The sequence below is a fragment of the Peromyscus eremicus genome, unplaced genomic scaffold (assembly GCF_949786415.1).
Source record: "Peromyscus eremicus unplaced genomic scaffold, PerEre_H2_v1 PerEre#2#chr22_unloc_1, whole genome shotgun sequence".
Taxonomy (NCBI): Eukaryota; Metazoa; Chordata; class Mammalia; order Rodentia; family Cricetidae; genus Peromyscus; species Peromyscus eremicus.
The window spans coordinates 987128-1013284 of NW_026734286.1; the positions used below are offsets into that span (position 1 = coordinate 987128).

At 45.7% G+C, this 26157-nt stretch overlaps 1 protein-coding gene across 1 annotated transcript in view; it reads right to left on the reverse strand.

The window, feature by feature from the left end:
• Nucleotides 1-26157, reverse strand: part of Myo1f (myosin IF) — a 54182-nt gene that overhangs the window by 18302 nt on the left and 9723 nt on the right. The window contains exons 2-16 of the mRNA XM_059252069.1: nucleotides 17574-17711; nucleotides 17085-17174; nucleotides 16901-16995; nucleotides 15430-15517; nucleotides 15249-15338; nucleotides 13333-13464; nucleotides 13036-13170; nucleotides 11373-11505; nucleotides 11018-11214; nucleotides 7519-7599; nucleotides 7293-7379; nucleotides 5847-5933; nucleotides 5250-5417; nucleotides 3491-3576; nucleotides 86-167 (exon numbers count right to left, since the gene is read on the reverse strand). Coding sequence (XP_059108052.1) covers nucleotides 86-167; nucleotides 3491-3576; nucleotides 5250-5417; nucleotides 5847-5933; nucleotides 7293-7379; nucleotides 7519-7599; nucleotides 11018-11214; nucleotides 11373-11505; nucleotides 13036-13170; nucleotides 13333-13464; nucleotides 15249-15338; nucleotides 15430-15517; nucleotides 16901-16995; nucleotides 17085-17174; nucleotides 17574-17711 — 1689 coding nt within the window. The remainder of the gene's footprint in view (nucleotides 1-85; nucleotides 168-3490; nucleotides 3577-5249; nucleotides 5418-5846; nucleotides 5934-7292; nucleotides 7380-7518; nucleotides 7600-11017; nucleotides 11215-11372; nucleotides 11506-13035; nucleotides 13171-13332; nucleotides 13465-15248; nucleotides 15339-15429; nucleotides 15518-16900; nucleotides 16996-17084; nucleotides 17175-17573; nucleotides 17712-26157) is intronic.

The window sequence follows — 26157 nt, forward strand, 5'->3', positions numbered from 1 at the left end:
TCAAACAGTAGGGAATAGACATTGAAACAAGGAGAGAAAGAGTCTGGACTTGCCTTTCCTGTCCCTTCCCCACCACCAGGCCCACCTTGATCTTGGATCCAGCAGTACTGGGGCGGCCCTTCTTGTCTACATCCAGCTTCTCAGGAAAAAGCATCCGTAGGAAGGCCCTAGGCAGGAGAAAGGAGTGCATGGGAATGCCGACAGACTCTGGGGCATCCTCCTTCTTCCCCCAGAGTTGTAGGTGCTATGGAACAATCTTTGCACACTGTAAGTATGCATTGCTCTTATTGTTAATAAAAAGTTGATTGGCTAATAGCTGGACAGGAAGAGATTAGCTGAGACAACCTGGCATAGAGAGAATGCTGGGAGGAAGAAGGATGAGTCAGAGGAGTCACCAGCCAGCCAGAGAGTAAGCAAGACATGCCGGAGAGGTAAATGTCATGAGCCTTGGGGCATCACATAGATTAATAGAAATGGGTTAATTTAATTTGTAAGAGCTAGTTAGTAATAAGCCTGAGCTATCAGCTGAGCATTAATAATTTATATTAAGTCTCTTGTGGTTATTTGGGAGCAACTGCTGGAATACAGAAATACTCCACCTACATGTAGGGGCTCCCTCAGTGACAAGATGCAAATAGGGTTCTCCCTAAATGTGGGCAAGGACTATGGGGTTGGCACTGTCTCTCAGGTCTCTGGATTTATCTGCACTTTTTAGTCTTACTCCATGATAATAGCAATCTTTTTTTTTAAGTTTTTTGTTTTTAAGATTCATTTATTTATTATATATAATATATTATATATATTATATATTAAATAATAAATATATATGTATTTATTATTTATCGAATGTATCCCTATAGGCCAGAAGAGGGAGGCAGATCTCATTACAGGTAGTTGTGAGCCACCATGTGGGTGCTGGGAATTGAACTCAGGACCTCTGGAAGAACAGCCAGTGTTCTTAACCTCTGAGCCATCTCTCCAGCCCAGTAATAGCAATCTTACAGTATGTTAAACACAACAGAAATATGTGCAGCTGTAGGGGTGCACACCTGTCATCCCAGCACTTAGGTGGAGGCAGGAGAAGTTCAAGTTCATCCTTAGCTACATAGTGGGTTCAAGGCCAGCTTGGGCTACATGAGACTTTTTTTTTTCTTGTGACAGGATCTTTCTACATAGCCCTGGCTCTCTTCTGTCCTGGAACTCACTATACAGACTAGACTGGCATTGAACTCACAGAAATCTGCTTGCCTTTGCTCCCGAGTGCTGGGATTAAAAGCGTGCACCACCATGCAAGCATGAGAGAGAACCCTGTCTTAAAACAACAGCAACAAACAAGGGGCTGGGTATGGTGATATTTTATTTGTATTAAAATGTTATTTGTATATTAATAAATAAAGTTGCCCAGGGTCAGAGCTATTAGCAAGCCATAGGAAAGCAGGGCAGTGGTGGCATACACTTGTAATCCCAGCACTTGATAGGCAGAGCTAGGTAAGTCTCTGTGTGTTCAGGGATACAGCCAGTATTGGATACACATGCCTTTAATCTCAATACCAATCATAGAAAACCTGGAGGCCTTTACAGACAGGTCGTGATGAAGTGGTCATGTGGTTGGGTTTACAACCAATGAGAAGGCAGAACAGGAACTATATATAAAGACTTTAACACAGAAAGTAGCTCTGGTTCAGAGAGGTAGGACCACCACAGGAAGAAGGGTAAGGTTTTAGCTCTTAGCTCTGACCTCTTGGCTTTCTTCTTTGCATTGGTTCTGTGTTTCTTATTTAATAAGAAGGTTGGTTACATCTACAGCTGGGGTACAGCTTAGTTGGTAGGTGGTTGCCTTGCATGAACACAGACCTGGGTTCTGTTTTCTGCACCATATATACCAAGCACAGCCGTGTATGCCAATAGTCTGAGTACTGAGGTTGAATGATTAGAAGTTCAAGGTCACTCTTGGTTACATAGTGAGTTTGAGGTCAGCTGAGGCTACATAAGATCCATCCAAATAAATAAACAAATAGAAAAATATATCAATTGGAAAAGTGTCTTGGGCAACAGAGGCATGTCTCCTTTAAGCAGCCATCCTACAGGTACACATTTGCATGTGATGTATGCAAAGAAATGTGCATAGCAGCTGGGAGTAGTGGTGCACGCCTTTAATCCAGCCTCCTTTGGCAGATAGATCTCTATGAGTTTGAGAACAACCTGGTCTATATAGCAAGTTCCAGGCCAGCCAGAGATACATAGCAATACCTTGTCTCAACAAAACCAAAAACAAACACAAAACCACCCCCTAAAAAATGTGCACAGGGTCTGGGGAGCTGGGTCACTTGATAAAGTGTTTGCTATGTAAACATGAAGAACTGAGTTCAAGCCCCAGAACCCATTTCTTGTTCTGAGACAAGTGCATGCTGATTCAAGAACCTTACCTGCATTCCTCCCGTTTTGCCTATTGATTTATTTACGCAAGGTTTTTGTGTGAGTGTAGGTGCATTTGGGTGGAGGTCAAAGGACAACCTTTGAATGTTCCTTGCTTTTTCAACTTGAGATAGTCTTTTCATTCATAAGCCAGACAAAAAGTTGGGAGATCCTGGGGTATACACTTACCATTTCCCCATGGGTCTGTTTGCCTACAGATGCTTGCTTATGTCAGTATGTCCAGCTTACGTGGAATCTGGGGATCCAAATTCAGGGCTGAACTGTCCGTCAGGCTTGTGCAGCAAGTGCTTTGCCTACTGAGCTATCTCCCCTGTCCTGTTTATATGTCATGTAGCTCAAGCTCAAACTCAATATATAGCTGAGGAGACCTTGAGTTCCTAGTCCTTTGACATCTACCAGCTGGGATGATGGGTGTATGACATCACATCTGGTTTTCTGTGGTACTGGGAATGGAATCAAGGACTTCCTGTATTTTAGGCAAGAAATCTACCAACTGAGCTACACCCCAAGGCCCTCTCCTTTTGAGGCAGGGTCTCATGGAGCCCAGGATGGCCCTGAACTCACCTCCTACCTCCCACCTCTACCTCCTGAGTGTACAACTATGTCTAGTTTATACAGTACTGGGGAGGGAACCCAGGGCTTGCCTAGTATACTATCTGACCTATGTCCCCAGACCTGTAATGTGTTTTCACTTTGCTTAAAGGGCAACTATCCAATCACTGGACTGTTGGGATTGCAGGGAGGCACTGTGGATGAGACATGAAGGGAACTGAACTCAGGGGCTTCCCCTGGGGAGGGACCTAGAGTCAGTAGATCAGGGTTTGGGAATTGCTTTTCTTTTTCTGTTCTAGAACTGGAATGTAAGCCCCCACACTCTAGGGGGGGGGAACTCATCACTGAGTTATACCCTCAGCCTTCAGAGTTTTAGATCAGAGCTGTGTCTTAGCCATGGTCACAAAGTGCATAGCACGACCAAGTTCTGGAGAGGACACAGTAGTTCCCAGGCCTCCATCCCTCTGGGAGTTCTGCCCAGAGGCTGCACAGGACTACTCACTGGTCACTGGACTGCATCAGTTCTATAAGGTCAGAGAACAGTACGTCTCGATTCCTCTCACAGAAGCCACTGACATCATAGGAGACCTGGAGGTGGAGGGAGGCAGCGTTGAGGATGAGAAGCATAGAGTTTCATGTGTGGATGTGAGGGCAGGTAGCCTGCTCAGGGCCAAGAGGACTGGGGTTATGTGCAGTTAGAAGAAATGTGATTCCAAATGGGAGGTTGTAATCTATTGTTTGGGTCCTGGCTCCCCAGAAGTCTAATGTTCAACTGAAGCTGGAAGATGAAGGCTGGAGTTGGAGGTAAGGGGAGATGCCCAGGTTGAGGGTCAGGGCTGAAGTTTTGATCAGTAGCAGGGAAAGGTGGGAAGTCATAGGCCAAGTCATTCGAGGGTAGGGGACTGAAGCTAGGACAGGTCCCTGGGTGCTGCCAGTGAGATTAGGCTGGATATTTGTCTTAGTATGTGTGCAGTCCTGAAGTTGATGTTGGCTGTCTTCCTCAGTGACTCTCCACCTTTGTTGGTGTTGGGGTGGGGGAGTCATGGTTTCTCACTGAACCTAGAACTTGCTGATTGGCTAAACTGGCTGGCCAACAAGTCCCAGGAATCCCATCTCCAGGCTGCCAGTGCTGGAGCAAGCCACCGTGTCTGGTTTTTATGTGGGTGCTGGTGGGTATCTGGATTCGGGTCCTCATGCTTGCACTTTACTGATCTATCTCGTTAGCTCCCAGAATATTTTTGTTTATTTGTTTGTTTTTGAGACAGGGCCTCACTGTGTAGCCCACCTGGCCTGGAACTCGCTTTGTAGGACAGGCTGCCCTTGAATTCACAGAGATCTATCTGCCTCTGCTTCCAGAATTCTGGAGTTAAAGGCATATGTCACCATGATGGGCTTTATATATATGTTTATTTTGGGTTCTCTTTCCCTCTCTCTCTCTCTCTCTCTCTCTCTCTCTCTCTCTCTCTCTCTCTCTCTCTCTCTCTCTCTCTTTGAGACAAGGTATCAGGTAGCTCAGGCTGGCCTCAAAGTCCCTATATAGCCAAGGATGGCTCTGCTCTTTCTGTTTCCATTTCCCAAGTGCTGGGATTATAGATGTGTGTGGCTATCTTGGGGCTAGGATGTTCTTTGGAGTTTGGGCAGTGGATTTTTGGGGAAAGGGGCTTCAGTCTGGAAGGTGGCCTGGGGTTGCTGTTTCAAGTGAGATCTTTTAGTGGTCTTCCTCCTGGCTTTTCCAGCCCTGGCTGAGGAACACAGACAATATTCTAAGGACATCTGGGACTATTTGCTACTCCTGCTGAGGTTGTGGGAACAGCCAGAAAACTCTTGGGAAGGTGGCTATAGCTTGGGTCAGAAACTAGGGCATTCCTGTAGCCTCAGGTAGGGGTGAGGCTCTAGCCCATTTTGTTTGTAATGGGTCTGGGGAACTGGGGATGTGTTTCCGTCAGAGGGTTATATTGAGCACTGCAGTGTGTGTGCCAGCATAGAAGAACCGTGGTGACCTATTGTCCAAATTGGGTTCCATCTGTCTTATCTGTTAGGAGCTACCTTCTTAATTGGGTAAACCGATTAGAGGCCAGTGTGTGTCTGCAGCCCTGACTGAGGGGACACATGGCGGTTGTCTAGCGATTTGAGGGAAAGTCCCTGGTTCTGGTCAGCAGGGGGCGCTCTGGAGGAAGCACTTGGTCAGAAGGCTAGGATTTGCAAACTGGAACCTCTGGGGTTTGTGATGGGGCGCCCACCCGGAAGGGAGTTCCACGCACTTTGCCTGCATAGTGATGGATGACGAAACCCGCGCTCCAGCTGTTGAAGTGTTCGTGGGTGCCCACTGCAGCTTGCAGCTTTTGCAGCAGCGTCTGGTCCGCGCCGCCGCCAGTGGCGTGCATCGTGGCGCACACATCGTCTAGCACGCTCATGATGCCTGGGGGATTCTGAGGGGAGCAGAGATCCGGCTCAGCCTTGCTTGGGTCCTCCATGAGTAAGCTGGGGGGCTGGTAGGGGACTCCTAAATACAAGCTCAGATTGTGAACTTTCTCTACTCTTTTTCCTCCGCTTCCCTCTGCCCTCCCCCTGCCTTTTCTCTCTTCTCCCCCGACCCTGGAGTGCAGGGAATCCATGCCCTTTTCCCTTCCCCACACTGGTATCACTTGGAGGGATTTCCGTGACATTGAAAATGTTACCTATGGAAGTGTTTGCTGAGTGAATAAAAGAAAGGTGAACAGGTGGGCAGAAGAATCAATGGATGGGGTGGCTAGAAGATATTTCAGATATGGGCCCCCTAGGATATCATAAACCCTTTCCAGACACACTGATTCAGCTCTGAAGCCCGGTGAGATTCCTAAAGTCAGCTCAGTCCTCACCAGCTTGTTTTCGATGAGGTCACACACGACTTTGTTGTTGAAGTATTCGATGGGGGTCCAGCGGATTCCCTCCTGCACATACTCCTCCTGGGGTCGGGGGAATAAGACAGTGTGGGACCTGCCTCACTCCCCCTACCCCCATCTCATTACTTATCCTCGGAAGGTATCCCTGCCCCTGGTCCCCACTGACCTGCCTCCAGCGGGAGTTGTAAATAAATATCCCAGTGCCCTCATTCCTTTTCTAGACTAACTCTGTGGTGGTTTGTGACACCTTCTTTGGGACTCAGCAGAATCGGGGAACAGTTGCAAACATAACCTGCTCAGGAAGACCCTATTTGGACTTTGAGCTCTTTTTATTTTTTTGAGATGGCTCTCATGTAGCTCTCATGTAACTCAATACACAGCCAAGGATGACCTTGGCCTCCTCTTGCCTCCACCTCCGAGTGCTGGGATGACAACTGTGCACCATAACCTAGTTTATGAGGTACTGGGGATGGAACCCAGGGCTCTGTGTGTGGGAGTCAAGCCATTCTACCCACTGAGCTACATCCCCAGCCTGGGCTCTTCTAAAATTTATTTTACATCACCTTTCTCATTGCCCTTTTTTGTCCCTGAGCCCTTGCCTCAGGCTCTGAATTTAAGAAAGAGGCAAAATCAAAGCAGATTTGTTTTCTTTTTCAGATGCTGGGGTTGGAACCTAGCAAGCCAGGCTGTTCTACTACTGATCTATATACACTCGAGAGTCCTTGGCAGAGACTTCTGTGTTGTTCCTAGCTCCTCTACCCATATGTCAAACAGTATCTGGCGCAAAGCAGTTGCTTAAACAACTGTCTTTTTTCATTTTCTTCTACTTTTCTTTCTTTCTTTCTTTCTTTCTTTCTTTCTTTCTTTCTTCCTTCCTTCCTTCCTTCCTTCCTTCCTTCCTTCCTTTCTTTCTCTTTCCTTCCTCCCTCCCTCCCTCCCTCCCTCCCTTCCTCCCTTCCTTTCTTTCTTATTTTGAGACAGGGTCTTTCTATGTAGCCCTGGCTGTCTTAGAACTCTCTATGTAGATCACAGAGATCTGCCTGCCTCCGACTTGTGAGTGTTGGGATTAAACATGTTCACTATTACATCTAGCTCCATTTTTCAAGATGGGGTCTCACTAGACATTCATGCTTTGGCCTCCTGAGTGCTGGAATGACAGGCATGCACTACCACGCTCAGTTTATCCAGGTGGGGATGGCTTTATACATGCTAGGCAAGTGCTGTCTACCAACTGAGCAATATCTCCAGCCTCGCTTTTCTCTTTATAAATTGATTATGTCTGGTATTTTGTTACAGTAACAGAAAGCTAACTAATACAGTGAGCAGAGAGAGGTGGGAATGAATTTGTGTGGGGGGTCCCAAATGACTTAGTAACCCTTATACTTGAAGTCCTGTCTTCTGCCACTTGGCTGCCCTGCCCACCTGCTCCGCCTTCAGGGTGAGCTCAATAAAAATCTGTTGCAGCTTTTCGTTGACGAAGTTGATGCAGAACTGCTCAAAGCCATTTTTCTGCCAAGGAAGGAAAAGGGCCTTTCTGTTAGTGGACTATGCTGGAATCTTTGGCAAACACTGGGTAAGTCCAGGATGACAGGCAGAATAGGACTGGGCTGAGGATAAGGGGATGGGGGCGGGGGATCCTGGGCCAAACCTGGAAGATTTCAAAGCCGTAGATGTCAAGGACACCGATACTATACTCTTCCTGAGGCTTCTGCATAGCACGGTTGATGGCCTATGGGCAGATGGAAATGGGGCTAGTGGGCATGTGGCTAAACCCATGCCACTAATCACCATCTTGTTATGTTTTGAAAACTGCTTTTTTCCCAATTTGTGTGTGTGTGTGCATATGTGTGCATTTGTGCACACATGTATGTGGAGACCAGAGGAGGGTACTGGGTGCCCTTTATCACTCTCCACATTATTCCTTTGAGACAGGATCTCTCCCTGAACCTGGACTGAGGCTGACAGCCAGCAATCCCAGCAATCCTCCTGTCTCTACTCCCTCATAGTACTGGGGTTGTGGTTGGGTGAGCACATGCCTAGCTTGTTATATGAATGCTGGGGTCTGAACTCAGTTTCTCATAAATAGTTGTGTGTGTGTGTGTGTGTGTGTGTGTGTGTGTGTGTGTGTATGCATGCCAGGGCATGTGTGTGGAGGTCAGAGGACAACTTCAAGTGTCCATTGTCTACTTCTATCATGTGGGTTGTGTGGATATAACTCAGTGTCAGAATTGCCAGCAAATGCCTTTACCTACTCATCTTGTCAACCCCCTTGATGTTTTAGCTAAATTTGTGGCTCTGCCCCCTCTTGACAGATTTTCTCTAGTCTTTTAACTCCCATCTGAAAACCAAAGTGCTGAAGTATCACAGTTCTTGACTCCAGAGCCAGATCTTCCCACTGTACCTCAATTTTTCATCTCTAAAATGGATCAATAGCTGCACATGGTGGATAGCACCCATAACCCTAGCACTCAGGAAGCTTAGGTAGGAGGACTGTTGTGAGTTCCGGGTCAGCCTGAGCTCTAGGACAGGCGGGGATACAGAGCAGGATCATGTCTTAAAATTAAATAATTAAAGGGCTGGAAAGATGGCTCAGTGGCTCTGAGTGTCTTCTACTCTCTTCTAGAGGACACAAGTCCATACCCAATACCCATTTCAGGTGGCTCACAACCACCTGTCATAACAGCTCCAGAGAATCTGATATACCATGTGGGCATCTGCACATATGTGTTATACATTCACTCATGTCCAGCCTGGATTACTGGAGACCCTATCTCAAACAAACAAACAGACAGACAGACTTGTAATAGCAAATACTAGGGCCTGGGCAAGTGGTAAGGCACTTTGTATAGTATACATTAATCCCTAGATCCACTCCATCTCCACTACTACAAAATTAATACCACTGGAGTTTGATTATCTGTAATTGGAAATGTTTAGGCCAAAAAGTGTTTTGCATTTTAGTTTTGAGAAACATGCAATATCTTGAGCATGAGATCAAAGTTTGTTTGTTTATTTATTTGTTTGAGATAAAGTCACTCTATGTTGCTTTGGTTGACCAGGAACTAGCTGTGTAGACCAGGCTGCCCTCACAGAGATCTGCCTGGATCTGCCTGCCTCTGCTCCTGCAGGATGGTTATTAAATGCATGTTCCACCATGCCCAACAAGACTCAAGTTTAAACATGAAATTCACTTACATTTCATATATACTTTATGCACTACTTTTAGTGCACTTTTTTGTTTTAAAGATTTATTTATTTTTATGTTATGTGTATGGGTATTTTGTCTACATGAATGAATGTCTGTGAACAATGTGCATGCAGTTCAAGAAGAGGCCAGAAGAGGGCGAATGATCCCCCTGGGACTGGAGTTATGGGTGGTTGTGAGCCACCAGGTGCTGGCTTCTAGAAGAGCAGTATTCTCTCTGAACTACTGAGACCTATAGCTAGGTTTTAACTGTGAGCCACATGGGGTCTGAGGTGGAATTTTCCACTTGTAGTTTCATGTTGGTGTTCAAAAGTTTGGAATTTTGAAGTATTTTGCATTTAGGATTTTCAAATTAGGGATGTTCAACCTGCTCCTTTCTTGTGTGTGTGTATGTGTGTGTGTGTTCATGTGTGCACATGTGTGTACATTTGCCATGTTAGAGATAGAACCCAGGACCTTTTATCACTGAAAACACCTTCTATCCTTATGGGAATTTTTAAAAATATATATTTAAAAAGTCATTTTACATATATAAAATACTGGAGGAGGCTTGGCATATAATTTTGTATGTGAGTTTGTATTTGTGCATAGGTGTGTGTGTGTGGAAGTGTGCATATACATACATTTGTGTGCATGTGGAGGCCAGAGAACAGCTTTGGATGCTGCTCCTCAGGTACTATTTATCTTGGTTTTTGTTTTTAGTTTTTCATTTGATACAGGCTCTCTTCAAGGTCTGGAACTCTCCAAGTAGGTGAGGCTGGGGGGAGGGGATCTACCTCTTTCTACCTCCCCAGCTCTAGGATATAAGTGCACTATACCTGGCTTAATAGTTTTTGAAGTTACATTTAGTTGAGAGAGAGAGAGAGAGAGAGAGAGAGAGAGAGAGAGAGAGAGAGAGAGAGAACACTTGCATGCATAGTGTGCATGAGGAGGTCAGCAGACAATTTAAAGGAGTCTATTCTCTCTGTTCATCATGTGGGTTCTGGTGTTCAAACTCAGATCCTCAGCCTTGGTGAGACACTGCTTTATCCACTGAGCTATCTCACCAGCTTCATGCCTGTCTTTTAAAAAATGTAGGTGCTGGGCTGGCAAGATGGCTCAGTGGGTAAAGATGCTTGATGACAAGCCAGATGATGTGAGTTTGATCTCAGGAACCCATACGGTGGAAGGAGAGAACCAAGTCCCTCAAGCTGACGTCTAGCATCCACATACATGTTGCAGCGTGCATACACACATGCACACAAAGTAAATAAATGAATGTAATAAATTTAAATGTGGGTTCTGGTGATGGAATTCATGTCCTCATGCTTGCAAAGCTGAGGTCTCTCTCCAGCCCCTACTTAAAAAAAATGTCAGGCATAGTGGTACACACCTTTAGTCCCAGCACTCAGGAGAAAGAAGCGCCAGTCTCTGTGAGTTTGATGCCAGCCTTGTCTCCATATGTTCCAGGCTGGGCTACATAGTGAGATCCTGTCTCAAATAGTAAATGAAAAAAGAAAACCCATAGGGTCACTCTATGCAGCCCAAACTGGCACTGAACTCATAATCTTCCTGCCTCAGGCTCCTGAGTGCTGGGATTACAGGTGTGTATCACCATGTCTGGCTCCACTAACTGTTACATGTTTGTTAGTACTGTGATCATCACTGGTCCTGACATGTAATGTTCCCTTCCACTCACCTCACCCAACCACTTTGTCTCCTTGACAACCATCTTAGCTCTCAAACATACCCACCCCTCTCTATCACCATCATGGTGATGGGACCTGGAGGGCTTCAACCGTCCCTCCATTTGCAGATTGTCTGAGCTGAAAGTTGCACTTCACTTCCTCAGGAGTTGGTGAGATGGACAAGTCAAGCCTGTCTTCCCACTTGTCTGTCCAAATGCCATGGGCTTGTTAAACACCAGGCATCCAAAAGAATTTCCAGCACCAGTCCCACTCACCTCCACCAGGAAGTCGAAGAGGCGGGCATAGAGTCCCTTGGCCAGTGCATCACGAGTGTAGGTTGCCTGTTCCACATTGAGGGTCACATCAATGGACTCACTTCGTCCACCCCATTTGCTGTCCATCTTACGGCTGGTCAGCTTCTCTTGCAGCCGCCCACTGTCTATGCCCAGCAGGTAGGCTGGGAATGCCAAGACTGCCAGGCCAGAGCAAAAGGAAGCAGCTGGTCAGGCTCTAAGGGCATAGGAACGTCCCCAGTGACACTAACATGGTTCTCTTGGGATCGGAAGCAGGAAGAAGAGCAGTCCTAATGCATGAGGCCGACACCCAACTCTCCATAGCACCCACACTCACGGTCTGCACTCTCCACCCGTGCATAGTTCCCTTCTTCACAGAAGCTGATATTCCCCAGGTGCAAGATCCCTGCCACGAGCTGCAAGACAAGCTGCTGCACACTAGTCGGAATTCCAATGACTTGCATGGCATTCTGTGGGCACAACAGGGATAGCTTATGCCACCAACTTTGGTTTCCACCCTGACCTCAGAATTAGACTCCTGGGCTCACAGCATGGACTTAGGGAGACAAGACATTTGGATGCCTGATTTTGCTTTGTGTGTGTGCTCAGCATGTGTGTTCATGTATGTGTGTGGAGGCCAGAGGTCAACCTTGGGTGTCATTCCTCAGGTACCATCTATCTTGTTTTTCTCATTGGACTGGAACTTGACAAATAGCTGAGGCTGGCTGGTGAGCCCCAGTAACCTTGACTTTTGCCTTGATAGCACTGGGGTTACAAGCTGTTGCCATCATGCTTGGCATTTTAATTCTCTCTCTCTCTGTCTGTCTCTCTCTCTTAACTTTCTCTCTCTCTCTCTCTCTCTCCCTCCCTCTCTCCCTCTCTCCCTCCCTCCCTTCCTTCCTTTCTTTCTTTTTTTAAAAAAAATTTATTTATTTACTATGTATACAGTATTTCGCCCGCAGGCCAGAAGAGGGCACCAGATCTCATTATAGATGGCTGTGAGTCACCATGTTGTTGCTGGGAATTGAACTCAGGACTCTGGAAGAATAGACAGTGCTCTTAACCTCTGAGCCATCTCTCCAGCCTGTTTTAATTTTCTCATTGAGTACTGGGGATTGAACTTTCATGGCAAATACTTTACTAATTGAAACATCTCCCCAACCACCTGATTTGCCTTGTGTATATGTGGTGTATGCATGTGTATGTGTTTGTGCATGTGTGCATGTGTATGGGTGCACATGTATGTGTAAATGCAAGTGCACACAGAGGCTAGAGGTTTACATTGGGTGTATTCCTCTATTGTTCTCCAAGTTTAAAAAAATGTGTGTGTGTGTGTGTGTGTGTGTGTGAATTCATATGTGTGCCACAGCATGTCTGGAGGTCAGAGGACAATCTGCAGTTGTCCATTCCTCATTTTTCCACTCAGTTTGAGACAGACTGTTATTGTTGCTGCATAAGCTAGGCTAGCTGGCTCACGAGCTGCTGGACATTCTCCTATCTCACCCTTCCATTCTCCACAGAAACACTGGGGTTACATACGCTTGTAATCCAGCTTTTATGTGGGTTCAGGAAATCCAAACCCAGCTCATTGGACTTGCCTTCCAAATGCTCTTACCTTCTGAACCTTCTCCCCAGATCTTCATGTTAGTTTTGAGACAGAGTTTCTTACTAGTCCTGAAGCTCACTGATTTGACCAGACCAGATGGCCAGCAAACCCTGGGGATCTGCCTGTCTCTGCAGCCCCAGTGCTGGAATATAAGCATGTGCTGCCATACCCACCTTTTTTTCATGTGGGTTCTGGGGATCAAACTCAGGTCCTTATGCTTGTACAGCAAGCACTTTACCCACTGAGTCCTCTCCTTGGCTTTGTGATCTGCCCTTTTTATCTAGTTGCTGTATAACTTTGGATAAGTGCCTGCACCTTTCTGTGTCTCAGTTTCCTTTTCATTTGTAACATGAAAAGGTTCTCTGGGGCAGCCAGAGTGGTGGTTGGTGCTCACCAGGGTCTCATTGAAGTCACTCCGGTCATCAGTGCCTTCTACCTTGTAGGTGTCTGATTGGTTGAGGTAGTAATAGTAGTCTGGTGTCATGAGTCCTAGGTTCTGCTGCTGCTCCTGGGAGGCCCCTTCCAGAAGCTGGAGGGTGTCAGAAGGTCATGCATCTGAAGCTGGCCTGGTGCAGCCATTGTGGTTGCCTCACCCTCCCACACACCGCCCTTCCCATGTTCTCTTTCCTCCATTCCTGGGATCTAGAGGGGTCTCCCTCTGCCTCCAGCCCCATAACCCCCTCCCACGCACCTGGTAGTAGATGTGGAAATTCCTCTCATTCTCATTCTGCATGACCACACGAGACTTCTCCAGCAGGAAGTTGGAAATCTTGCCTCCATCTGGTTCCCCGCCTCGGCTAAACTGGATCTCAAAGTACTTGCCCTGAATCCCAGAGAACCACATTAGCCCATCCCAGAGTCCCAGGAGTATAGATGAAGCAAGGATTACCATCTCATGAGCCTGACCTCTTCCCCTCTTCCTCTTGTGACCTAAACTTGCATTTCTCTTGTCTCCAGTCACTTATTTTTAAGATATATATATTTGTGTGTGTGTGTGTGTGTGTGTGTGTGTGTGTGTGTGTGTGTGTGTGTTGCCATGGTGGACACATGATAGTCTGAGGAAAATTTGTGGGAGCTGGTTCTTTACCATGTATGTTCTGAGGATTGAACTTAGGTCCTCAGGCTTGGTGGTGGCAAGCATCTGCTGAACTTGCTGATTGCCACTCACTTACTGACTAAGCTTACTCTTTACTCCAGTGTCTTTCCTCTAGACTGCTCAGACTGTGTGGAGCCAGGCATCCTTAAACCATCCATCTCCTGTGGTTCTCTAAAACCCTGTTAATTGCACTCAGCTCTGTGCTCACCTCAAGTCTCCCCACCACATTTGAGGTTTCTGTGTCTCTTTTGTGTGAATACATGGGTGTGTGCATGATTGTGTAGGTGAAGGCCAGAGGTGGTTAACATTGGGCATCTTTTTCAACTGCTGCCACCTTATACATCGAGGAAAGAACTCTTGAACCCAGAGCTTGCTGATTTGACTAGTTTTAGCTAATCATTTGCTCCAGAAATCCCCTGCCTCCACTTCTCATGTGCTGGGGATCTGAACTCTGCTTTTTACACTCTTAAATGCTATTACTCCAGCCCTTCTACTTTATTTCTTGAAACAAGTTCTCTCATTGAATCTAGAGCTCACTTATTTGGCTAGACCAGATGGCCAGTGTGCCTCTGGATCCTCCTGTCTGCCTCCTAGTGTGAGAATTACAGGTGTGTGCCAGCATATCCAGCTTTTACATGGGTGCTGGGGATTAAACTCAGATCTTGCTTGGGTGGCTCCACATTCAGTGAGAGACCTTGTCTCAAAAAATAAAACAGAGGGAGGACTGTAGCTATAGTTCAGGAAATGAGAGCACTGACTTCTCTTTCAGGAGACCTGGGTTTTTTTTTTTTTTTAAATTATTCATTTTTATTTTATGTACATTGGTGTCTTGCCTGCAGGTATATCTGTATGAGGACATCAGATCCCCTGGAACAGAAGTTACAGACAGCTGTGAGCTGCCATGTGGGTGCTAGGAAATGAACCCAGGTCCTCTGGAAGAGCAACCAGTGTTCTTAAATGCTGAGCCATCTCTCCAGCCCCAAGGACTTGGGTTCTATACCTAGTACCCACAGGTCTGCTCACAACTGTCTGTTACTCCAGTTCCAGGGGTTTCAATGCTTTCTTCTGGCCCCCAAGAGCATCATACACTCATGTGGTGCACAGACATACGTTCAAAACACTCATACATACAAAATAAATACTAACAAAATAAAAAAGAATAGTAAGGCGGCGAGCTATTGAAGAAGACACCCAGCATCAACCTCTGGCATTCATGTGCATGTGCACATACTACATGTGCACCTACACAAGCATGCATCTACACACAAAAAGAAACATGGGTCCTAGGGAGATGGCTCAGTGAGTAAAGTACTTCCCACACAAGTATGTGTGTGTGTGTGTGTGTGTGTGTGTGTGTATGTGTGTGTGTGTATGCATGTATGTTTGTGCACATGTATGTGTGTACTTGGGTGTGTGCATTGTCTGCGTGCATGTGTGTTTGCTTGTCTGTATTTTTGTATGCCTGTGTATGTAGAGAGAGTGAGAGCTCAAGCAAGGTTATAATGACTCACAAAGCGGCTGGAATTGTTGTTGCGCACCGTCTTGGCATTGCCGAAGGCCTCAAGCAGTGGGTTTGACTGTAGGATTATGTCTTTGACGTGCTAGGGGTAGAACCCAGGTAGAAAGAGATCAGTCTGGATCAGATGGGTGTAACTGAGGGAGACCTGACATGTCCTTCTATTCTTGTCTTACCTGGACCTTTTCACCCCCGCCAGACACCTTGGAGATGTAGCCCATGATGTACTTAGCAGCCACTGTTTTCCCAGCTCCGCTTTCCCCACTGGAGGTGGTAGGATGAAGGAATAGTTAGTGGGCAGGGATAGTGGAAAGGACCTTTTCAAATGCCTAGTCATTCATTAATTCATGTATTCATTCTTTTACTGAGCACCCACAGTGTACCAGACCCTACTCTAGGCTTTAGAGATTAAACAGTGAATAAGAAAGATTTAAAAAAAAAAAAAAATCCCTGCCCCAGGGTCTGAAAAGATGGGTTAGGGATAAGAGCACTTATTTCTCTTGCAGACAACATGTCTTTGCTTCCCAGAACCCACACAGTGGTAATAACCATATGTAACTCCAGTTTCAAGTGATTGAACACCCTCTTCTGGCCTCTGAGAGCAACAGGCATGAATGTGGTGCACAGATATGCATGCAAGCAAATCATGCACACACTTAACATAAAAATAGTAATTTTTTAAAAATAAAAAATACCTTCTCCCTCCCCCAAAAAAGAAGGGGCTGGTGAGGTGGCTCAGTGGGTAGAGGCACTTGCTGCCAAGCTGAGTTTCATGGAAAAGACCTGATTCCTGAAAGTTCTCCTCTGATCTTCACACTTACATTGTGGCATGTGGCAGCCCCAATAAATATAAATAAATAAGTAGATATAATGTAAAAATTCCTTGGGCTGGAAAGATGTCTCAGCACCCATTGCCAAGCCTGAAGACCTGAGTTCAGTCCCTCATATGGTGGAAGGAGAGAAATGGCTCTTGGAAGTTGTCTTTTGACTTCTACATGCATACCTTGACATGCATGGATCTATACACATACACACAAAATAATGAATAAAATGTAATTTAAAAATTCATACCCCCACATTTATTTATTTTATGTGTGTGTATGTATTATGAGCATGGTATATGTGTTTGTGGTATATGTGCATGTGTTTATGTATTCATGCGCCTATATGCATAGGTTGGAGGACATCTGTTGTTCTGCTCCATTATTCCCTGTCTTATTCCCTTGAGACAGGCTCTCTCACTGAATCTGGAGTAAGGCTTGTGGCCTGCAAACCCCAGAAACCTGCCTGTTTCAGTCTCTCCCAATGCTGGAGTTATAGGTGTGTGTGTGTCCAAGTCTGGCTTTTTATGTAAATTCTGGGAGTTTGACCTCAGGGTCTCATCCTTGAGCAGCAAACACTCTTACCTGCTGAGCCATCTCTTCAGTCCTGGAGCTAATATTTAGGAGGAAACAACAGGCGATAATAAAATGAATAGACACACTGTATCAGGAGCCAAGGGAAATAAAGAAAGTAGAACAGAGCAATAGGGATAAAGGGACATCATGGCATGATTTATGAGTTCATGACAAATCACCCTTGGTGGTGGTTTTTGAGGACATGCCTGGACAGAATGTTCCAGAATCCCTCACCCTACTACATGATCACCTGATAATGACACACTGGTTCTCACAGTCGATCAGCATATTCCGGTACATGTTGTCGGTGAGGGCATAGATGTGCGGGGGATTCTCATATTGAGCCTGGTGGAGGAGGTCAGGTGTCAGTACAGAGCTGGAGGCCTCAGAGGGTAGGTGTGGGCATATTTCTACCCATCCAACCCTGGTCTCACCGCGCCCTGGTAGAGGTCAATTTCTCGGTCAGTGAAGTAGGGCATCTGCTTAAAGGGGTTTACAGAGATAAGCACTGAGCCAATATATGTCTTGAGAGGTAGTTAAGAACCATGCAGTGTCTTGCTTTGCCTTTCTTACCCCTTATTCTATCCCAACAAGACTTCCCAGAACCTCTTGCTTAGAGAGAGAGGTGAGATACTTGAATGTACCGTGAGTCTCTTAGGAAAAGAAGGCTGGGTCCAGAAAGAGGGAAATACAGAGGTGCAGTGGCAGCTACAGCATCTCAAACCACAGCACTATTGTTACTTGATCTATTCTTCAATCTGCCCATCCTTCCTCTATTCATTCATCCTCCCCTCCAACCCTGGGCTGGGCTTTCATAGGCCCCTCTGCACTGCCATCCCCTTGGCATTCTTCTCTGTCCCAGTGCATCATCCTAAGTTCTATTGCCCAGTCATCCTCCCGTGCCCTTGCACTGCTTGGGATACGAAGATGTAGTCATCCATGAAGCGCTTTCGGAGGTTGCTCACAATGGCGTCCTCAGTGATCTGGGGCAGCAGAACCATGTCATCCACACCGCTCTGCTTCACATTGTGACTCTGCCAGTGAAAGCGCTCCTTGCTGCCCTGCAGATGGGAGTGGAGGAATGGAGGGTGAGCCCTTTCAGGGGAGCATGGTCAGGGCATCTAGTTTACCTCCACTACAGCTTCTAAATTGTCCTTCCTCAGATACCCCAGGAATGGCTAGGCTTTCTAAATTGTCCTTCCTCAGATACCCCAGGAATGGCTAGGCTTTTGTTGTTGTTTTAAGACAGCATTTCTCTGTGTAGCTTAGCTGTCCTGGAACTCATTCTGTAGACCAAGCTGGCCTAAACTCACAGAGATCCACCTGAAGGGCTAGTTTTAATTGTCAGCTTGACACAATTTAGAATCACCTGTTAAGAGTCTCAGTGAGGGACTGTCTAGGTCAGTTTGGCCTGAGGCATGTCTGTTGGAGATTGTCCTGATTACATTAGTAAAAGAAGACCTGTTCACACCCCAGCCCTTCATGGGCGGAGTCTAGGTTAGCATTATACCCGTCCTTGTAGAGAGAGGGTTAGGTACAAGTAATCATTCATTCTCTCTCTTTCTCCTCTCTCTCTCTTTCTTTATCTCCATGTTTTTACTATGTAGCCCTGGGTAGCCTAGAATTCATTATGTAAACTAGGCTAGCCTTTAACTCATAGAGATCAGCCTACTTCTGCCTCCCGAGTGCTGGGATTGAAGGTGTGTGCCTCCACCACGTCGGCTGTCTCTGCTCTTGACTGTAGATGTACTCTAACTACCTGCTTCAGGTCTCTGCCTTCACTTTCCCACAATGATGGACTGTAGCCTGGAACTGTGAGTCAATGAAGCTCTTTGTCCATTAAAGTTGCTTTTGTCAGAATATTTGATCACAGAAACAAAAAAGAAAAGATGACAACCCTGTTTCTTCCTCACCTATTGGGAACACCCAGGAGGTAGATAAGGCCACTTCAGGCTCCCTGGTGTGTGCTTTTAGGAGCATAGCATGAAAGTCCTTGTGCCCACAGATCTCCAGAAAGACCAGGAATATTAAACACACATGATTATCTTTCCAATGGCAAAGATGAAATACCTGTTCTTCCATCCAGAAAGCTGGGAATTGGAAGTGATTAATAGCCTGGTGATCTGTGTTGGATCAGGCCTCATCAAGCTCCTACAACCAGGACCAGAGGTGCCTAGCAATTTAAATGACCCTTACAGCCATGGGCTCCCCCAAGCTCCCACAACCAGGACCAGAGGCGACTTAATAGTCCAAATGACCTCTGTGCTATCTGTATGATCGGGACCAAGCCAGAGCCTTTCCTAAGCCCTTAAGCTAGCATAGGTAGCCTGTCTCTAGAACCCATCCTCTTGGAAGAAATTACATGTACCCTGAGTTGAGTTTCACTGTAATTACACTTCCTTGTGCAACAGGGATTGTATTACACCAGAAAACTTTTTTCCAAATTGTACTGTATTTTAAATATGCTGATGATGAACTGCCTGTCATCAGACTCTTTAGAAGTCTTGATCCAGGTTGATGAAGTCAATCAGAACAGAGTTTTCACTCTCATCTCTTTGAGGTTTGCTTCTCTCCCTGACACCTGCAGAGGCCCCCCTCAGTGTGTCATCAAGCCCAAGTTATGAAATGCTGGAGATCAAACCCAGGACTTTGAGCATGTAGGCAAGAACTCTTGTAGCTGAGTTATATTCTCAGCTCCTTGAGGGATCTTTCTGAAGTATGGTACAAGACAGGCATGGTGACATACTGGTAATCTCAGCAATTAGGAGGCAGAATTGGGAGGACTTCCATGCAATTCAGGCGAGCTGGGGATATATATTCAGACCCTGCTTCTAAAAAAGGCTATCAGTATTGCTCAATGGGGAAAGGTGCTTGCTACACTGCCTGATGACCTGAATTCAATCCCCGGGACTTACATGGTGGAAGGAGAGGACCAACTCTTGGTTCTCTGGCCTCCACACGTGTACTATAGCATGTGCATACTCTCCCAATCAATCAGTCAATCAATCAGTGTAATTACAATTTTCAAATATATATCTGTAATATCTATCTATCTATCTATCTATCTATCTATCTATCTATCTATAATACAGATCATCAGCTACAGCCGTGTCTCAATTTCACAGCCTGAACAATGAAGGCTGAATCCTTTGCTTTGACATTCAGCCCTTTGGGATGTGGTCCTGGCTAAACTCACCTCTATTCATTCATCCTCTCCCTCTTTCCTCCTTTCCTTCATTCAAATGAGCCTCATACCTGTAGACTAGGCTGGTAGGAGCTTCAGATCTTCCTGCCTCTACCTCAAGTGTTGAGATAACAAGAGTGCACAACCGCACATGTTGTGTGCAGTTCTGGGGATGCAACTCAGGGCTTTGTGCATGCTCAGCAAGCACTTAACCAATGGAACTCCCAGCTCCTTTGTCTTGCTTTCTCTCCTTCCTGACTATCACAGTATGAGCAGCCTCCATCACAAGCTCTCAACGCTATGATATGCTGATCTTCCTCAGGTCCAAAGTGATGGCTACTGCTGAAACCATGAATCAACCCTTCCTCTGTTAAGTTGTCTGTGTCAGGTATTTTGTCACAGTGAAGAAAAGGCTAAGGAAAGAAGGGCATTTTGAGGTGGGAGGCCAAAGAAGGTGTGGTGGTTTGAATGAGATTCCCTTCCACAGTCTCAGGTATTTGAATACTTGGTCACCACTCTGATGGTGGTGGCACTGTTCAGGAAGTTTGGAGGTGTGACCTTGCTGAAAGAAGTATGTCTCTCTGCTTCCTGCTTATGGTTTGAGATTCCAAGTCCAGTCACCATGTCTTCCTGCTCCTATGATTCCCCATTCTGATGGTGATGGGCTCTTATCCCTCTGGAATCATAAGCTCCAAATAAACCTTAGTTACTTTTCTAATGCTGTGACAAAACACTGTGACCAAGTCAATTTATAAAAGTAAGTGTTTAATTCAGCTTATAGTTCCAGAGGGTGTGAGTCCATGATAGCAGAGCAAAGGCATAGTGGCAGGAACAGCTGAGAGCTCATATTCTGATCCATAAACAATAGGCAGAAAGAGCACTTTGGGAATGAATGGTAGGAGTTTTGAAACCTTAAAGCCTGCCCTCAGTGACATACTCCTCCAAAAGGTCACACCTCCCAAACTGCCCAAACCATGCCATCGACTTGAGACAGAGTATTAAAACATGTGATCCTATGGGGCCATTTTCATGCATACTTTCAAGTATGGATCTCCAGGGAGCCTCTGTGTACAATGGGGGACTGTTTTCTCCAGGCATTCAAAAAGGCTGGGCTGTATAGGTAAACAGGAATTAACACCTTCAAGAGTTCTGAACCAAGGCATGGTGTGTGTGTGTGGGGGGGGGGGGGGACGGGGGACTTTGGAATAACAGTGCTTTGTTTTTATCAGTGCTGGGGATGGAACCCAGAGCCTTGTGCATGTTAGGTAATTGGTCTACTACTGAGCTACAACCCCAGCCTGTGTGACTATTTTGGGTTCTCTTAGAGATGGGGATATGGTTGCCATTTAGTGGGTAGATGCCTACACACAATTAATTAGAGATGGGAGAAGGGGGGACTGACTCACTATATAGCCGTGGGTAGACTGAAACTCACTACGTAGACCTGGCTCCTTCCACCTCATAGAGCTCTCTTGGCTCTACCTCTAAATGTTAGGATTAATAGTATTGTCACCACTCCTGTCTCAACAAAAATATTTTATGTAAAGAGAAAATCAGTACCAGTTGAGTATCATTAATCAAAAGGTTTCAAGTTTTTTAAATTTATTTTTATTTTTAAACAACCAACCAACCAACCAAAAACCAAACCAAACCAAACAACAAAAAAATAAACACTACTACCACCACCAAAAAACACCAAACAAACAGCAAACCCATTTTAGAACACAAGCATGGTGGCTCCAAGCACTTGAGAGGCCAAGACAAGATTGCCGTGGTTTAAGGCCAGCCTGGGCTACAGAGTGAGACCCTGTCTCAACATAAACAAACAAACAAACAAACAAATAAATAAATAAAAACCAAACATAGTTAAAAAAAAAAAGGCTGAAGAGATGGGTGTGCAGTTAAGAGCACTTGCTCCAAAATCATGAGGACTGGAGTTTAGATGTACTGTGTAATAAGCTGGGTACCCCTCAAAAATAACCCCAGCTCTGGGTGTGGTCTGCAGAGGCAGAAGGATTGTTGGAGTTTGTGGCCTTCAGTCGAGCAAGAGGTTCAGGAAGAGACCCTGGTTCAGGAGAACAGGTGAAGAGTGATGAAGAGGACCCTGTGACTACTTCACCCTCTTCTGGTCTCCTAGTGCAAGCATGTACAGGCTTCTGTGTATGCACACACCTGCACATATATCTACACAGACACAATAAATAAACACACCCTTACCCCCCTCCCCCAACCCCCACCCATGTGATTCATTTGAAAGAGCAGTTGCCTAGCATGCACAAAGCTCTAGACTACAACTCCAGCAATGCATACAACTGACATCGCTGGTATACACCTCAGGAGGAGGTAGAGGCTGGAAAATGAGTTCAAATCCATCCTCAGCTCTAATATATTTAGTTGGAGGTTAGCCTGAGATATATGACATCCTGTCTCAAAAAATACTTGATTTTGGAATATTTGTGTGCATATTATGAGATATTTTGGGGCTAAGACCCAAGTCCCAACAGGAAGTTCACTGATGTTTCTTTTACAGTTATACATAGCCTGAAGGTTATTGCTTGTTGCTTCATGCTTGGGCAAGGTGTTTATTTATAGCTATGTACAGCTGGAGACCATACAAGACACCTGGAGAGCAGAGGCTTGTTGCAAGATATTTGATTACACTGCATAAAGATTTGTCACTGTGATTGGTTTAATAAAAAGCTAAATGGCCAATAGCTAGGCAGGAGGTATAGGCAGGACTTCCAGACAGAGAGATCTCCAGGAATAAGAAATGGGGAGTCACCAGCCAGACGCAGAGAAAATAGGACATGCAGGAGGAGAGGTAAAAGTCTAGAGTCACATGACAGCATGTGGATTAATAGAAATGGCTTAATTTAAGTTATACGAACCAGTTAGAAACAAGCCTAAGCTAAGGCCAAGCTTTTATAATTAATAAGAAGTCTCCATGTCATTATTTGGTAGCTGGTAGGACAGAGACAGACTCGCTACAGAGGCTAAGTCCAAGCACATGCTGTATCTGTCAGCAATGTCCCCTCCCAGTCCCACTGGGTGCTGCTTTCACTGCTCATGGGAGTTTGTACAGGGAGGACGGGCTCATTCATAGGGTATTTGGCGAAGCCCTAAAGATCATTTTATACATCCTATGTAGTGCACTTAAGTTTTTCTAGGACTGCCACATGCTGTCAGGTGTAGAGTTTTCTAACTGTGTATTTTGTTGACACTCAAGTTTGAGCCAGATGCAGTGGTACAGACATGCCTGTAATTCCAGAACTCTGTAGCTGAGGCAAGTAGATGATGAGTTCCAGGCCAGCTTGTGTAATATAAGTAAACCCAAACCAACTAAAAAAATAAGGTTCAGCAGGGTGGTGATGGCGCATGCCTTTAATTCCAGCACTTGGGAGGCAGAGGCAGGTGGATCTCTGTGAGTTTGAGGCCAGTCTGGTCTACAGAGTGAGAAGCAGGACTGTTTCACAGAGAAACCCTGTCTTGAAAAAAAAAAAGAAAAGAAAAGAAAACCAAAAAAATTTAAAAAAGTTTCAGGACATTGGAGTAATGGCTAAGCAGTTAAGAGCATTTGCTGCTCTTGCAGAGGACCCAATTTCAGTTCCCAGCACCCACATGGTGGTTTATAACTGTCTGTAACTCCAAACTCAGAGGGTCCAGTGCCCTCTTCTGGCTTCCTTGGGCGCCAGACACCTACACTGTGCACAGACATACAGTAGGCAAAACATGTATATACCTTTAAAATTAAAAAGAATGTAATATTAGAATCTAGCTGCATACAGGCCACAGTACCTTTCAAGCAGCCTTTCCACTCTCACAGATACCAACGGGCAACCTCCTGAGACACTTGAGTCATTAGCCAGCGTAAGACCAGGTACTAAGGGTTCTCACCTAGAGAAATGAGTTACCATCAAAGAGCCCAGTCACACTCATTCTCCACCCCTTTCCCTGCCTCCTGCCTGAAAATCAGAGAACCTGGCTGTAGACTTATGCTGTGAAACCTCCATCCTCAGAAGGGGATGACTGAGACTCCTACTTGTGCCACCAGACCTTGATTTTCTCTCTTTAGAGCCCCTGCCATGTTGTCTATCTCTGGTACTGGGGCCTGAACTCTTCTCAGAGCCTGGGCTACATTTCTTTAACTCAGCCTATCTGTCCCTGGCATTAATAACTTTTGTTTTGTTTTGTTTTTTGAGACAGGGTTTCTCTGTGTAACAGTCTTGGCTGTCCTGGAACTCACTCTGTAGACCAGACTGGCCTTATCCACCTGCCTCTGCCTCCGAAGTGCTGGGATTAAAGGCATGCACCACCACCACCCGGCTGTTAATAACTTTTAATAAAAACCTTGCTCCCCAACAATCTGCCTTAGTATCCCTCTTGAGCCTGCATTTGAAACCTTTTGCAGGTGGGCACATCTGGTGGCTTCACTGCATTTTGGGGCCACTAGTGTGAGCACTTTCAGATTTGCAGAGACATTTGTTAGTATCCACAACTTTTCCTCTGCTTTACAAAGGATTACACGAATTCCTTTTCCTTCCATCCTTTTCTTCCCCCTTCTTTTTTTTCTTGCTGAAACAGGATGAAACCCAGGGCATCACACATGCTAAGCAGGCATTCTACTCCTGAGCCCCTCACTGGGAGATTCTAGGCAGGGGCTCCACCCTGAGCCACATCACCCTTTACTAGAGTAGAGGATTATAGTATTATGAGCCTTGTCTCCAGACCTTCCTTGCTGTGTTTTATGCTTGTCTTACATGCACAGGGTCCTAAGTTCTTCCCCAGCACTGCAGAAAAGTGAGTGTCAGGTATCTCTCCATGAAGGAGACAGGACAAGAGGAGGAGAAGCTCATGGAATGCAACAGGGTGCAGCTGTTAAAGGTGACATATACCTGGAGAGGTTAAGAAAGCATTGCCTCGGAGGTCAGAGGTATCCAGGACAAGTGGTGCCCTATGTGAGATGAGGCTATATTAGAATGTGTTGGGAGCTACAAGGAACTTTGAGCCATCTGAGTTACTGAAAATTGACTGCGCTCTGAGAATGGCCCCAGGGAGGGTGTTGGCAAGATCCTGAAGTCATAGTGGGAGGTGTAAAAGGACAGTGAGGACCCACCATCAGCCCTAGTCTGGCCAAGAACAGGAAGGACAGAGGCTAGGGAGGGAGGTTGGGTGACAGCAGCCAGTGCTTCCTGCTTGCAAGACGGGAACAGCAGAAGTGTTGGTGAGGACAGATCATGAAAATTAGGGGTGGAATCCCAAGACTTCCATGTACTATTAAGTTTCACTTTCAGTCCTTACTAAGCGTCTTGTTTTTTCTTTTGTTTTTAAAATTTTTAATTATTACTGTGGTTTGTGTATGTGAATGATGTGAGTGGGTGTGCATGTGTGAAGACCAGAGGAAAACACTGTGGATTCAGTTCTGTCCAGCTACCTTTATGGGTTCTGAGGATCAAATTCAGTGAACTAGGATTGTTCAGCAAGTGCCTTTACCCACTGAGACATCTTGCTTGCCTTTTTTTTTTTTTTTTTAAATTAAGGGCATCACCACACCCTTAATCCCATGCACTCGGAGGCAGAGGCAGAGATAGATGGATTTCTGTTAGTTTGAGGCCAGCCTGTTCTACATAGGACAGCCAAGGCTATGTAGAGAGACCCTGTCTTAAATATATATATATATATATTTATTTAAAGAGGCAGGGTCATGTAGCCCAGGCCAGCCTCACACCTGTTATGTAGCCAAAGATGATCTTGAGATTCTGATCTATTGCCTCTACCGCCCAAGTAGTGAGAGGATATATGTGCAGCATGGTACCCACTAATTGGGGTTTGTGAAGTGTTAGGGATCAAACCCAGGACTTCGTGCATATGAGACAAGCCCTCTACCAAGTGATCTACATCCCCATGACTAAGTCATGATGTACATGACTAAGCTTAAACAATTAGTGTATGTGTGTATACAAATGTGTGTATACAAGTGTGTCTGTGTGGGGTGTGGGTACTGCTACCTGTGTACATGCAGAACCCATTTAAGGGTGTTAGTTGGATATTTAGGACCTGGAGCTAATAAACATTTGGGGGATGTGGACGCTGGCCTCTTAACATTCATTTTCATGATGGTGCATCAGCGCTGTTCACTGCTGAGCCATCGCTCCAGTTCTGTGACGGGAGTTTTTAAGTGGATTACTTCAACTTTTCCTTTCAACGCACAGAGGGTGGTACTATTATTAGGTCCATTTTTCAGAAGAGAAAACTTTAGTGCCTCAAGGTTGGAGGCTGCAAGACCAGCTGTGGTTGGCCCCTCTGGCCTTTCAGGCTGGGTTCCT